Source organism: Corvus kubaryi, unplaced genomic scaffold (genome assembly GCF_017639235.1).
Source record: "Corvus kubaryi isolate FWS band 111438036 unplaced genomic scaffold, C.kubaryi_AGA036_p1.0 37266, whole genome shotgun sequence".
Lineage (NCBI taxonomy): Eukaryota > Metazoa > Chordata > Aves > Passeriformes > Corvidae > Corvus > Corvus kubaryi.
This window is the reverse complement of record NW_024581081.1, coordinates 6,143,767-6,158,744: the sequence shown is the minus strand read 5'-3', so window position 1 is coordinate 6,158,744 and position 14,978 is coordinate 6,143,767. Positions and strand designations below refer to the sequence as shown.

At 45.4% G+C, this 14,978-nt stretch overlaps 1 protein-coding gene across 5 annotated transcripts in view; it reads left to right on the top strand.

The window, feature by feature from the left end:
- The first annotated feature begins 4,668 nt into the window (after positions 1-4,668).
- CAPN9 (calpain 9) overlaps positions 4,669-14,978 on the top strand; it is a 33,466-nt gene continuing 23,156 nt past the window's right edge. For 2 of the 5 annotated variants that reach the window (XR_006015560.1, XM_042025213.1), the window contains exons 1-9: positions 4,684-5,226; positions 5,321-5,546; positions 10,057-10,126; positions 10,553-10,671; positions 11,278-11,411; positions 11,763-11,931; positions 12,464-12,547; positions 12,793-12,878; positions 14,679-14,756. Coding sequence is in view for 4 of the 5 variants with exons in the window: in XM_042025213.1 (XP_041881147.1) it covers positions 5,334-5,546; positions 10,057-10,126; positions 10,553-10,671; positions 11,278-11,411; positions 11,763-11,931; positions 12,464-12,547; positions 12,793-12,878; positions 14,679-14,756 (953 nt within the window). In the remaining variant the exon portion in view is untranslated. Of the gene's footprint in view, positions 5,227-5,320; positions 5,547-10,056; positions 10,127-10,552; positions 10,672-11,277; positions 11,412-11,762; positions 11,932-12,463; positions 12,548-12,792; positions 12,879-14,678; positions 14,757-14,978 lie in introns of all 5 variants that reach the window. The other 3 variants (XM_042025216.1, XM_042025214.1, XM_042025217.1) reach the window with 3 other exon arrangements.

Here is a 14,978-nt window from a genome sequence, read left to right as displayed (position 1 = left end):
CATTAATCCTGAGACCACATTGGAAACTGATGCCTCTTTAGGAGAAGAACCTATTGCTTTTGCACAGCACAGTGAAAGCAACCAGACTTGTTACATTCACTGTTATTTTAGGATCCTCCCTTGAATGAGATTTTGATATCCTACAATTCCTCCAAGATATTTTTCCCCTTAATCAGCAAAATTTTCAAATGGCACTTCTTAAAAACCCTCCCCTTGATTTCCTGTACCTTTTTACTCATTGCTCTCTACCATTTTTCACCAGGCTGTCCACAATGTTTTGTGGGGCTGTACAGTCCTCAGGTTGTCTTGCAGAACCCCTAAAGCTGACCTTTCTCACCTCCCTTCTTGCTGCCTCACTTCTGCCTTGAAATGAGGGAGAGAAGGGTACTCCAGCCCCTCTGTAGTGAACTATGTCACCTCCAGAGAAAGTGTGTATTACTTTATTGCCAGAATACAACAGAAAAGTTCTTACAAAAACAGCCCCAAGCTGGGCTCAATTTTATCTGGTCTCAGCTGTTGTTAGAGCAATAGAAGTTGTCCCCAGTTAGTAAAGATATGTGCAGGAGCATGTGCAAAGCCTGCCAGGCTGCAAGCCACTGGGCAAAAATCCATGCACTGCATTGAGCCAAAGTAATGGAAAGTATCAGAAACAGCGTGGTTTCATGTGACTGTGACTGTGGCATTTGGATTCAAATCAATGCAAGGTTCAGAGGGTGCCAAGAAGTATGAAATGAGACTAATCTCAGAGACAGAACAAAGATGTTTTATGTAACTTCACACAGATTCGGAGGAGGAAGGACAGAGAGCTGCTGAGTTTCACAGATAGTACCTCCGTCCACATAACATCTTTCCTTAAATCTTTGCAAATATAAGGAGAACAGTAAAGGCACCTAGACAAAACCAGTCATTTCTCTCAAACACCTGGAGAAAGAGCACAAAAATGAAATATTCTGCCCTAAAACAGTCCCTTAGAGAAGGTCAGATGACACTGAAGGGGTTTAGCCAGCAGGCAACAAGCACTGGAGAACATGGGGTCAGTCAAGCCAAAGGCTACAGATAAACCCTCCAATGTTAAACTGTTGACAGGGCAGGAGGTGTAATGACAACAGGGTTATGAAAGACTTAGTCAAGTTGCTGTCATTTGAATAAACAACTTAAATCCTGAATGACCAGAGACTACCTGATGTTAATGGGGAAGGAATTACATAAGTGTGACTCAGAAAAAGCACATGCCAAATGCTGAACAGCAGGGGATGAAAGCCAGAGCTGTAGCATGATGCTAAGCAAGGATGCCAAGGAGAAGTGGAAACCATAGATGTTTCCTACACCAAGCCTTTATGTCACCTTCTATCCCATGAACTATGCTGGAAAGTGAATAAGAGTCTCTTCTAGAATAAAAGCTGTTCAAACCACAGAAAACCAAATCAGACATTCTGCTTTCTTTAAGAAAATAAGAAGTCCATGGAAGTCTGACCCAATAGCAGACAGAAATTACACTGTTCCTGTCAGCAGTAAGTGTGCCTGAGACTCTGCTCTTGGCAGAGGATGCTCACCCTCTGCCAGAGCCACTGCTTCTTCTGCACAATGCCCATCTGGCCCCCTCTGTTGGTGTCCTGGGATGAACAGTGTGGCTTGGCAGGAGGGTGGTGCCTGTGGGCAACTGCAATTGCACCGGTGTTCACACTCCCCGAGTGCTTTGTTGCCGTGGCTGAAGGTAATGGATAAAACTCCTGATGTGTCAGGAACAGGCATTTAATGACAGTACCGGGAAGAAAACCTGGTGTTCAGCTTTAACATATGTTGCCAGCCTATGCATCACTCATGCTGTTATGCTGTCACCTTGAAATCTTGCCTGGTCATGGGGCTTGTAGAGAGATCTCTGCAGTCTGCAGGAGCCTAATGGTGTCCAGAGCAGTCCCACTAGGAACTAATTGCATTTGATCAGACAGCTCTCTCTCGGCCAGCAGCGCTTTCACACGCTGGCAGGCACTCACTCACTGCCTTCACAGACCAAGGACAGACCTGCACTATCACCCCTGCTGGGAGAGGCTTGGTGGGCTGGAAACCTACAGTTCCTGAGACAGTGGAATCATGGAGGAAGGACTCTATTACTCAGTGTGACAAGACATTAGTATTAATACTGTCTTGTATTGCTTAAATGTCACAATATGTCTGCTGTGACAGCATGCCAAATGAAAATGTACAGGGGCTGGTGTCGCAGCCTCTCATCACCTGTGTTCACCTGCTGTTCCAGGGAGTGTTAAAATACACCCTGCTCTTGCTCACTGGGCCAGGACACCTAAGGAGCAAAGATGTTCGGGGTCAGTGGCTCAAATCCTGCCTGCCACTCTCCTGAGCAAGTAGGATCGTGTTGCTGGTGTTTGTCCGTAAGAGACTATCACAGAACATGTGTTGCATTTTCGTCCCACCCTGAATACCTGCAGAGAACACCAAGTGGCAGGAATAACAAGTCATTTATGGGAAGAAATGCTCTTTCACTGCTTTCAAAAGGGGATTTCATGGTAAAAAAGTAAAACTGCTTAGTCCTTGTAAAACTGTGGAGTGGGGTAAGTATGTACGTGATACATAGATTTGTTTGTTTCTGCCCTTCCAGGGATGAGCCCGTGACTCTTAACATGTGACAGGCAAGGTATTGTATTTTCATAAGAACTGAAACATTTTGTAAGTGTTTTCTGCTCATTCCTATTTTTTCCACCTGGCCTCCCCAGGCACCATCTCTCCTGTGCACTTTTAGTGCCTTGACACCAAGGCTGAAATCTCAGAGACATGAAGTTTCCTGCAGTGTCGTGACATGAAGCAGCAGGGTGAGGAGAGGGAAAGGCTGTCCCTGCCCTCTGGGAGAAAGGCTACAGCATGAAAACATTTCTTATTGCACACCAGAGTGTTCCCATAGGAAAGAATCTGCCTACATTCCCCTGCAGCAGGAAAAGCACCCATATAGCTCAGCCTACACATGTTCATATGCAGCCAAACTCTGAAAAGAAGAAATTTCCTGAAGTGATCCATGGTTGCTCTTCTTGGGACACAGCAGGTGTGCAGTCTGTGTCTAGGGCACCGAACGTCTCCTTCCCCAGTCAGCATGTTACTCTGGTGTATGAGAATGTGCCTTGGCCCACACAGAGGTGTTGTGGATAAAGTTTCTGGTCTTACTGCTGGCTGAATGTGGGATTTTGGGTACTCCAACCCCTGGGCTTGCACTGGCACTAAAATGCCTTTTACCTGCCTTAATCCCCTGTCTGGGATTCCTCTCACTTGCATTTAATCTGGGCATCTACCCTAAGCTAGTCCATGAGGGTCTGTCTACAGGCAAATGAAAGACACAGTCATTTCCAGAGGGATCTTAAGGATGAGTCCACAGTGAGTCACTTTCTGGAGGTTTTGATCTTCTCATCAGCTGTAGAAAAAGCTGAGGTGAATAACTTGGAGTCTATTCTGCATACCTAAAGTTTGGTCAAATGACAGCCAGGTTTGGAGCACCAGGCCTGCCTTTTCTCACACATTTGGTCAGTAGCCATTTATTTGGACAATGGGAACTTGGTCTCAGCAGGGAGCCTGTAGACATCAACAGTGGATACAATTACGGGGAATAAACATGGGAATAAGTGCTCTGAAAAAGAAAGCTTTCCTCACAGCACTGCTGTGAAAAATGGCAGAACAGAAAGGAACTAATTCTGTTTCACCTAATTGCTCTCTATAAATCATGTCTTGGCAGCAAGCTCGACTGGTCCACCAAAGGGCCAATTAAAGCAAGGGGAGGCTGAGCGCTGTTTGTACTCAGGGGTGTGTTTCATACTTCAGGAGCTGTAATTTTTTCCTAGAGGGTGGTATCTCTTCCCTTTCCAAGCAGAGAGGAATATCCATGTTGGGCTCTGAGTGTTATTCCTTTAGTGCATCCACGGTGCATTATCTGTCATCCTCTCCAGCCAGTGTTTTATTCTTCAGTGTGAGACACAATGGTGCAGGTGAACGCTAGATAGCAGAAAAATCACAGAATCATTTAGGTTGGAAAAGACTTATAAGATCATTGAGTCCAACCACCAACCAAGCACTGCCAAGTCTGTCACTCTAAACCATGTTCCTGAGCACAGAATCTGCACGTCTTTTAAATATCCCCAGGGATGGTGACACCACCACTTCCATGGGCAGCCTGTTCCAATGCTTGACAACACCTTCCATGAAGAAAATTTTCTCAGTATCTAATATAGACGACCCCTGGTGCAGCTTGAGGCCATTTCCTCTTGCTTTACTGCTTGTTACTTGGGAGACAAGCCCAACCCCTCACCTGGCTACACCCTCCTTTCAGATGGTTGTAGAGAGCAATAAGGTCCCCACTGAGCCTCCTGTTCTCCACGCTAAACAACCCCAGCTCCTTCAGCTGCTCCTCGTAAGACTTGTGCTCCAGACCCTTCAGCAGTGGTCAGACGAACAGGTCATGAAACCTGGAAATCAGTGACAAGGACGTATGTATTTGTTATTAAAATCATGTGTTTCAGTGCACACACAGAACTCCTTCAGTGTGTGGCCCATCAGAATACCTCCTCAGGGTGACATTTTCTAGCGTTGTTCCTGTGTTTGCCCAGGACATGTCCTGCTCCAGGTCCTCCCCACTAGCCTTGCACACCTCTCCTACGCTCACCCAGCCCTTGTCCTGCGCCCAGGCCCCTGCCAGCAGAGCGGCCATGGCCACGGCCATCTCTTGGCCCTGCTGTCCCTCCTGCATGACGTCCAACGGGGACAACACCTGCCCGCCAGGGCAGCCCTGCCGCAGGCAGGCCAGGCTGCTCTCCCACCTGGGAGAACCAGGCGAGCTCGCACTGCGGCTGCAGCCCACCGTGGGCTCTGCTCAGTTGCCCTGGCTGGGTTCTGCATACCTCGAAGCTATCCTGGCGCCGTGGCACCTCCCGCCGGCCCCTGCAGGGTGGGGAGCGCTGCCGGACCCACGCACACCCTTCCTCGCCCGGCAGGCACGGGGGAGGAGAGGGCACCTCCTGGCCGCTCCCGCTCCGCTCCCAGGCTGTTCGGGACCAGCCGCCTTCCTCTGTTTGCTTTCAGGGTGTTTGTCTCTGGTGCTGTGCAGAGCAGCCGGGAGGTCAGTCTCACACAGCAGCAGCTCAAGGAGGTGAACCGGAGGAGGGCTGGAGGATATTGCCGGGTCCCCCACCCCCCAGTCCTTTCCACCCCCTTTTCGTTCACGAGGCACGTGAGGTATTCTTGCTTCCCTCTCTTTTCCCACCTGTTCTCCTCCTCATTCTGTCCCCACCACTAGCTAACCCTTCTCTCCCCGGGCTCTCTCGGGCAGGTGGGAGGCAGACATGCCCTACCTGTACCGGGACTCGAAGCCGCGGCCAGCTGCGCATCCCGGGGGTGCCCGTGCCACCCACAGCTCGGGCAAGGGCTACGAGGAGCTGAAGCGGGAGTGCCTGCGCAGGGGCGTCCTCTTTGAGGACTCCGACTTCCCCGCCTGCAACTCCTCTCTCTTCTTCAGTGAAAACCCACCCATTCCCTTCGTCTGGAAGAGGCCTGGGGTGAGTATGCCGTTGTGTTCGTTCCTCCCGTCCTGCCAAAAGTCAGGCAGCGCTGTGCTTCGTGGTTGCACCAAATAACGTGGAGTGTTCGGGGAGATAAAGTGTGGGAGTAAACCCTTCCCACCTCAGGGGCAGTGGCACAGGGTTGGGATGCCACCCGCAAAGAGCTCGAGCTGCAGGATGAGAGGGCTGGAAGGCTTCACCCCATGTTTCAGGTGTAGCTCGTTGGACAGACACACTTATGCATGTGTATTATGTCCATGCATAAAGAACTCGTAATCAGCTTCTCTCTTACAGTATTGCCAGACAAAAGATGAAAATAAGAGGGCATGCCGGGAATCAAGGGTAAAATACATTATGATAATGTTCTAACTGTGCAAAACTGGGTGTTGTTAATGTAGGAAATTCATAATTAATATTAAACTTAAAAAATTCAAACCTTTTAACTTTCAGAGTATAAGAGTCTTACAGGTACTTGCTTACTTCCATCAGGAAACACTGAGATTACGAATGCATGCCGTGGTTACTGAGCCATTCAGCAGTAGCCAAGGTCTCAGCGAGTATCTCTTAATGCATCTTGCATAACAGTCATTAATAACACAGTGAGAGCCTGAAGCTGCACCAGTCACATGCTCTCAGATTACAAACCCAGCATCACTCCAGGTTCCTTCTCCCCACTTCACTGTGTAACTAATAACCACAGAAAAAATGTGGCAACATTTCATTTCTTTGCTAATGAATGATGTTTATTCTGGGTTGGTTTTTTTTTTTTTTTTTTTAAATAGTCTGAAAGCTTCTTCCTTGGAAAAAAACTTTTCTTTGGTGATACTGATCCCAAGGGAGAAAAACAACAAAATAAGCTTAAAGAAGGGTTTAAATTATCTTAATTCATAGTGATAGGCATTCAGTGCCTCAGCATCTGGTAGTTACCATAGTGCTGCTACAGAACAGAATTAAAGCTGTTACTCCTGGACAAGGTTCAGTATGAAAAAAACTGGAGATCCCTACACATGGTAAGTGCAGCTCCCACAGGCCCTATCTGTACTTCAGAAAGCCAGGTGGCCTGTGGGGCTGCCCACCCAGCACAGGAGAGGGCTGTGAGGTGTGGTGTAGAGCGCTGTGGGGCATCAAAAATGCGAGTGGCTGTGATACTAAATCGTAAAGAATGGTTTTCCTTTGGCCAGCTGTTTGTTGCTAGTTTGTCTTTTGAGGGCTTCAGAATAGTTACAATTTGGTGTAAAATGTGGTGGAGAGTTTGTGTGCCCTTGTGTATGCTACGCGGGGGCAGTGGAGAATGGTCTGTTTTCTTCAGGATCTTTGTATGCTGAGCTGGAAACATTTCCAGGATGAGTAAGTTACCTCAAATGGCATCTGCCTTTACACTCCAGTTCCCACCCCCCACATTTTTGTGAGCTGCATAGCGAGAAATAAAACTCAGGGGAGGCTGAGAGGATGTGTAAGGACAGGGTATTAGTTATGCTCTGCTCTGGCTCCTCAGTATTTAAGCTAAATCAGTTTCATCTCTATTATCCATCAGGAGCAGCAGCAAAATAGAGGCACTGTAACAATTTCAATTTAACACATTTTACTTTGCAAGGGGATCACGGACCTGGAGCATGTGCCAGGTGAGTTGCCACAGCTCAGCTGGTGAAGCTGTGGTGCTGGAGAGGGTGAGCACAAAAACATGGCCTCTGTGTAGGGTATCTGTGTTCCACCTGCTTTTCATGGTGACTGGTTTTGCCTGCCTCTCCCACTAGCATTTTACAGTAGCCTGGATGAAGTGTAGCACAGTACATGCAGGTAGTTGCAGGGACAAATAATTTAAATCTTCTGATTTACAATCTATTAGAGATTAATCTTTAGTAATCAGAGTAGAGAAGGCTATCTCATTACTTTGACATGCATATATCTGCATATATGCATGTTTGTAGCAGCATGAGCAAGACCTTCAGCTAGCACTAATCTGTAAATCTCCCACTGCAATCAGTGAGCTACACAGATCTGCACCAGATGAATAGCTGACTTTCTACAAAAGTGAAGTGCTCCAAGATTCAGAAAGACATTTAGTGATTTTGTTTAGCAATCCTTTTCAATTACAAATTGAACCTTTGAAACTGTCGTTTATCAAAATTTTAGAACAAATTGAAGAACAGAAGACTCTTTTCTCATTATATTTCCTTCCCTTTCCTTCTCTTTCCTTCTATCTAAATTCAACTGCTGGGATGAATTCTACAGTTCAGTGTCTGGAAATTTGGACATATAAATTGAAGAATGAAAATAACCAACCCAAAAAAGGAAAGACAAACAGGTTTTACCAATGTCAAATGAGTCTATGGTCTACAGGAGGAAGTAAGAAAGAAATATTTGTAGTGTGAACAGTCACGGGCAACCAGTATGACAGGTTGGGACCAGGCAGAGAAATATAATCACAGAAACCACCTAAACAATCCCACTCCCAGCCTGTTTTAGGTCTCTGTGCACCCCCTCTAACAGTGAGACAGGCACAGGAATGGAATTTGTTTTCTTTTGGGTTTAAAGAAACACAGCTTTAATGCTGCATCAGGACAGTCATGGGTCACTATGTTTAATCTCTCTGAAGACTGTATGTTCCTACTTCTAGGCAATATCCTTGTGCAGGTGAATCCTTAAATTACTGCGTGCTGTGTGTGAATGCTGGGTTTTGTCCTTTAACGTGCTGAAGGTCCTGATACATTATTATACCATCTGAAAATCCTTTTAAAATGAATATTATTTTTGTAACACACACTCAAAAACTGTAGGATGTGTTTTCTTTTGTGTAGCAAAGAATTGGCACAAGTCCAGTCAACATCCTTTCAATTCCTTTTTATTGATTTTTTAAAAATTCTTTTTGATTGCTTCAGACATAGGAGGCTGAAAACATTTTTCCATATGTCTGATGTGGAGATGTGTGATGAACAATGAGTCATGAATCTAATGTTCAGGCCCATGTCAGTGGAAAGGTTTTTTATCTTGTCCCTTGCTCACACAAAGGGTTTCTTGGTGACAGCTAAATGCACTACTTGCAATGAGAATTAACGTCTCCAGGCAGCAATGGTGCTAAAACAAAGTGTGTTGTTGAAGATCAGCTACTTTATCAGCCATTGCTATATCAATGTCTAAAGGCAATGAGCTGTGGTTTTATTGTTCATGCCCAGTGCCAGCAAGAAGGAGTGTATTTAACAAGCAGGCGGGCCAGGTAAGGAGGAGCTGCTGTTTGATTTCCCTTTGCTCCATTCTCTGGGGACATGCGGTAGCTCCTCCCCGGGGCACCTGTGGCTGAGGCACAACCTGGCCACCACCCCCTCCCCAGCAAAGGCAAATAAAAAATATGCAAACCAGTTTCCTCCTGAATGTTGCCTCTGCAGGGGCAGCTTTGCAGCAGCAGTGCTGGTTCACTGAGGAGAGTGCCCTGGCTCCAGCAGTGGCCAGCAGCAGATAGTTCAGCAATGAGTGCAGGAAGATGAACAAAACTGTCAATATTCTGTCTTATGGTCTAAGAAAATGCAGTGATATCAATGCAAAGCAACTCAATTTCATCTAGGCAAATGCAGGGATTAAATGACTGAATGTGCTCTTCTATTTCCACACTCCTCCCCCCCCGCCCTCGATTAATTTGTTTCATTTGCCACTTAGGCAGAAGGATCTGCTTCATGTCATAGGGTCTGCAATAATGTGTCAGGGCAGACTGATTAACTGCAGGCATATTTTCCCAGTAATATATTAGATACTCTCCTCTCGCCTTTTCTATTCAGTTCAATCAATTACTTTCAATATACAGTTCATGGGAAAATGGAAAAGAGAAGAATTCCTGCCACATTTATTGGTTTGTCACTGTAATTTTTCTATGCATCCATGGTACTAGTAATTGAACTAAACCAGTTAAATGAATGCTTGAGAATTGCTGTAATGCCACCATGAGCACCAGTCCCTCTGACCACACAGGAGTGGGTAGTGTTAGCTCCTCCTAAAAATTAACAGGACTGAAAGCTGTCTTTGTTGTTTGCTTATTTGAGGAGGAAATGGTCTCATGGTTGTCAGACACTGTATGTTCCAGGTATGACATGCAAATAAATAATAGGCTTAATAGTTCGGTTAAAAGTAAATTGCCAATTTTATTTTTTTCAGCCATTGGAGGAAAGCAAGCAAATAAAAAGCCCTGTTAACAGGGGCTGCGGCCTGACATCAATCTTCTGGATGAGTTTGTTCTATGATATCCTAACAATTACCTACAGATGAATAAAGAATGCCAGCCTTTCATTAGCAGCCAACTAATTATGAAAAAATGAGGATAGTTGATTCTTTAATTGCTCTACACTGTAATTAATTAGCAAGGATTCCCCATCTCATTCTTTGTGGTGGCAACACTGCTGCAGGATAATATAGCTCATGTGGCACACAGGGTTTGTCAGCACTGGTGCAAGTCTGGTTCAGAGTGATGGTGATATTCTCCTGGCACATTCTAAGTAATTTCTCTGTCTCACTGTTGTAGGACATTGTCAAAGACCCCAAGTTTATCCTTAGCGGAGCCACCAGGACTGACATTTGTCAAGGGGATCTTGGTGAGTGATTCCCCTTGGGTGGATGTGTTCATGTCTACACACTGTGAGGAGCAGCAGGAATGTCCTCACATGAGGGGATGTTGTCCCTCCTGAGCTGGTGGGAGCAGTGAAGGTGGAGGTCCTGCCCAGGCTCATCTGGCCCACAGCTACTTCCTGGATAGCTCCCTCCCATCCATGCCAGGGACCATCTTGGTGCAGTGGGATTCAGGATCAGGGAAGGATCTCCACTCAAGGGCACTGTGAGCCCAAGGGACTCTTTTGTCTACCAGCACTTCCAGATGGAAGCACAGTCTGCCCTGGCCAGGCAGGGACACCCTTTCTGGGGACACGCAGGCTGTCTTTTGGATTTCAGGGGAAGTGGCAGCTAACTGTCATAACATCTCCTTCGGCCCCTTATTCTCCTCTTTTCCCCTTCTCAATGCACAGGTGACTGCTGGCTATTAGCAGCCATAGCTTCTCTCACACTGAATGAAAAAACACTAGCAAGAGTGGTGCCACTGGATCAAAATTTTGGGCCAGATTATGCTGGAATATTTCACTTCCAGGTAAGGTGAACATTTGTCACAGCATGAACACATCTCTGTCTTCACATTTCATGTTCTATTTTGCAGTGAGGTTGCCAATATTGCAGAGGAGACACTGAAAAAATATGGATTGTTGAGCTTACACTGTTGTTTGCATTTTGAGAAACAAACTGGAGGGCTATGTCAGCCTCATACAGGCACAAACACAGCCACTCCTGTTCTGTGAACAGATACATGGCTTTAGAAATCATTTCACATTTTCCTGGGCACACAGACCTCACTTAGGGTATAATTCCTTAAAGGAGTTGAACTGGGATCTGTAACACCTGTGTGTCCTAAAGGAGTCTCGAATCATGTGGTGAACACTTGTGTAGCTACGTGAGTGACATTATCCAGACAAGGAGCTACAGTACAGGTCTACACATTTAGTCTTGGTGTTTTCTTAAGATAGATTACCCTTCCTAGAGAGCAGCCTTGTATGGCAGTACGGAAACAAATTATTTATATGTCTTCTAATCAAGCCTATGATTGTCACTAACTTGCAATTAGAAATGCTGGGACACCAGAATCCTGCTCTCGGGAAATGTCATGCTGTCAGCAAACTCATGCCCCATCCTTTCTAAACAGTTTTGGCAGCACAACGAGTGGCTGGATGTTGTGATTGATGACCGATTACCCACCTTCAAGGGCCGGCTGGTTTTCCTGCACTCAGCTGAACTCAATGAATTTTGGAGTGCCTTACTGGAAAAAGCCTATGCCAAGTAAGTCCCACTGCACATACATAATCTGCTACTGGTACATACATTATTCACAATTTGTTCATATGTTATTCACAGTCCTAGTGAGCAGCTTCTAGCATTTGCTGCTGCCCTTGCCAACTTGACAACTAGCACTAAAGAAAGAAAAGCCCCAGGCTTTAAGGATATGGAGAAACGGATTAATTAAAAATGCAACTAAAAAAAAAGCAGAATGACCCCAATACTCCTGTTGGATACGCTCTGGGGTACTTCTTTTGACTTCAGTGTTATTGCTGCAATTCTACACGTGTGCGAGAAAGCTCTCAAACACAGGTATCTTGAAAGCAATTCTCACAGTCAGCATGTGTTTTCCAGGTTGAATGGCAGCTACGAGTCTCTGAAGGGTGGCAGTACAATAGAGGCCATGGAGGATTTCACTGGGGGTATAGGAGAAATGTATGATGTTAAGGCGGCTCCTGACAATTTCTATGAAATCCTAGAAAAAGCCCTGAAAAGATGCTCAATGGTGGGCTGCTCTATTGATGTAAGTAAGAAATGCAGTCTCAATTTCTCAGTGCCCTCAGGCATCTTTGGGGTTCAATGTTTTCTGGTTTGAGTTTCACTTTTTCTCCTGATGAAGATTTGCTGCTTGCAAAGAGTAGTTAAATTTTTATTGAACTAGGCAGTGTGATACTCAGCTGGCTGATGGGACCCTTCACCACCATCATTGTCCATCAAAGTATTTTAACAAGAAATGAGACCATATCAACACCTAATCTCAGTCTGAGAGTTAAGAGTGGGGTCCTGGAAATGTAGATGGTGCTGAAACAAAATCACAGGGGCAGAGGAGGAATTCCACCCTGGAATTTTTGCTCTGGGTGAACAATGTTTAAAACCCCCCCTGTTCTTTCCTAAAAGGGCACCATTGCACCATGGTTGAGCAGAAAGACAAGTTTCCTGTTCGTAGTACTGGTTAGCCACTGGTTAGCCTTGTGCTTGGAAGGGACCAGGTGGCACCTCTTGCCAATCTCACTGTGAGGAGAAAAATTAATTCACATTTTTTTCCCCTGTTCCAGACCAGCAGTGCTGCCGAGTCAGAAGCCCGAACCCCTTTTGGCCTAGTGAAAGGCCATGCTTACTCTGTGACTGGTATTGAGGAGGTACGTCAGCGACGCGGGGCAAGGAGACACCTGGGGAAAAGATAAGGGAGTGTCCCCTCAGTCTCAGGTGACAAGGGAAGTTATCCTGGGGAAGCTGTCCAAATTCCCATCCACCTTTTCCTCGCACATCTGCTGTGGCAGTCTGTGCCTTTTGCCCAGCTGTTAACACCAGCCTCTGCACACTGGAGAAGCCTTGCTCCCTAGATCCCCACACTTGATATTTTCTCTATTTCCTTCTTCCCCAGGTGAGCTATCGGGGCCGGCAAGTGCAGCTCATAAGGATAAGGAACCCCTGGGGGCAGGTGGAGTGGAATGGCCCTTGGAGTGACAAGTGGGTGCACTGTCCTGTACACACTGGCCTCACAAAGGCCAAATCCCAGCTTCTGCTCCACAGCTAGCATCCTGCATCCCCAGCTGCTCCACAGGAAATTAAACCAGGAGTTTGCACATGCCTAACAGTATTACTGCCCTACAACATCTCTCCCTCAGCATATTCAAAGCAGCGCAATGCAGGGATGCTGTTGAAGTTGTTTAGCCTCCAAAACCTAGCACTAGCAGAAACCGTGCATTAATATAAATAAGTTAATTTTAATACACTCCCAATTGTAAACATTATACATTTGGAGTGATTTTTTTTGTTAAATTTTTGCGAGCCTGTTGCTGTAGTACTTGTAACACAACATCCATACTTTGTCCTACTACAGACAAACTGAAACTGATATTGTATTACCCCCTCTAAATAGCTTGTGTGTCTCTATTTATTTGTTTATTGTTTGGGGTTTCTAAGCACATCAGGAATAATGTATTAATGATAATGTATGACCATTAAATAAGACCCTCTCCATGTGATACCTGCTTAAAGTTGTGGAAGGACCCAAAATCACAACAGGATTGGCCTGAAAACTAGTCAGGGTTTACTACCAAAGGTAAACAAAGTGCAAACAATACAAAATTTTAAGAATTACATAATTAAAAAATCAACACTACATTCCTCTCCAATATAAACTTTTGCATGTATTTTTGCACAGATGCATTGTTTCATTTTTGTTTCACCTTTTCTACTTCTATTTTTTTATTCACACAGATGCAGAGGAGAGGAACCATAACCTGCCTGACCCTTTAATATTGCTGAAACATGTAATCATTTGTAGGACTACTTTAAATTTCCCTATGCTTATCATGACTCAGAAGTAAATTAAATATGTCCACATCAGCTCAGATCCTTTGTTATCTTGAAGAAAAACATGGATAGTTGACATGTATAATGAGTTCTTAAATCTGAAAAAGATGGAGAGATTATGATCAGGACAGGCATCTGGCAGTTTATGCTGTTCATCAAAAAGGCTGTCTCTGCAAAGCAGAGCTCTGACTCTGCACTCAGGAGGCTTTCTGGAACTTAAGATGCAGAGGGGCTTGCAGATCAATACAGGAGTCTGTATTAACATTCTGCAGTGGTTGCTGGAATTAAAAACCACAACACAAGGTGCCTGCTACTCCATAAGTTTATTATGTCAAATTGGAAATGCAGTAGGGCACTTCCAGGTTTTCTGAAAAGCTTTATCAGTTTTTTGTTTGGTTTTGATATGCCACAGCTGTAGTTGATGAGGTGACTAAAAAGGAGGCAAAGACTTTACCTGGGGCCGCAGTTCCTCCACCAAATCTCTCTGTGTAGGGGAAGGAGCCTACTCAGTTCCCATTGACTCAATTTTGAAAAAACATCTGGCCCTAAATTAGCAACAAGTGTAAAAGAGAAGATGGTGCTACAGATGGAATACAGATTTAAGGAGAGGGTTGACTTACCAACATCTTGAGGTTTACCAATAGCCCTATTATATCCAACCCAAACACCTGAGAGCAGTCCCAATGTCAGTAACTCACATTAAGACCACTCTAGAGCAGCTTTGGGATCTTTGGCCTGGTGCTGCTTTCAGCTACATTAATTTGGTCTCTGTGACCATGAGTGCCAGCAGGATCAGGAAGCCTCTTGAAAGCATCTGTGTTTGTGTAAGCAGCACAAATAAAACACATATGAGAGAAGAACAGCCTGCTGTTATGTCCAGCCAGTCATTCTGAGCCAGGGAAAATTAATTGCCACATACCTGTCATAAAGCTTGGTTTTGTTTTCCTGCAGCTCTCCAGAGTGGCGCTCAGTCAGCCCATCAGAGCAGAGACGCCTGTCTCAGGCAGCACGGGATGATGGAGAGTTCTGGTAAGCCACAGGTTTTTAAAGTGTGTGACTCTGATCAGAAGTCAAGGTGCAAGTGGCCGAAACAAGCAACAAGGAAGAAGCCTCTGTGTGAGGAAATTCTCAGTTTCTGCCTAAGAGAGGGCCGGTAGAATGCTCACTTTGTTTTCTGTGTTTCATGCGTGCCCATATCTGTTTTAATAACAAAAGCCCTCTGAAATCAGCTTAGTTAATGGCATTGGTATA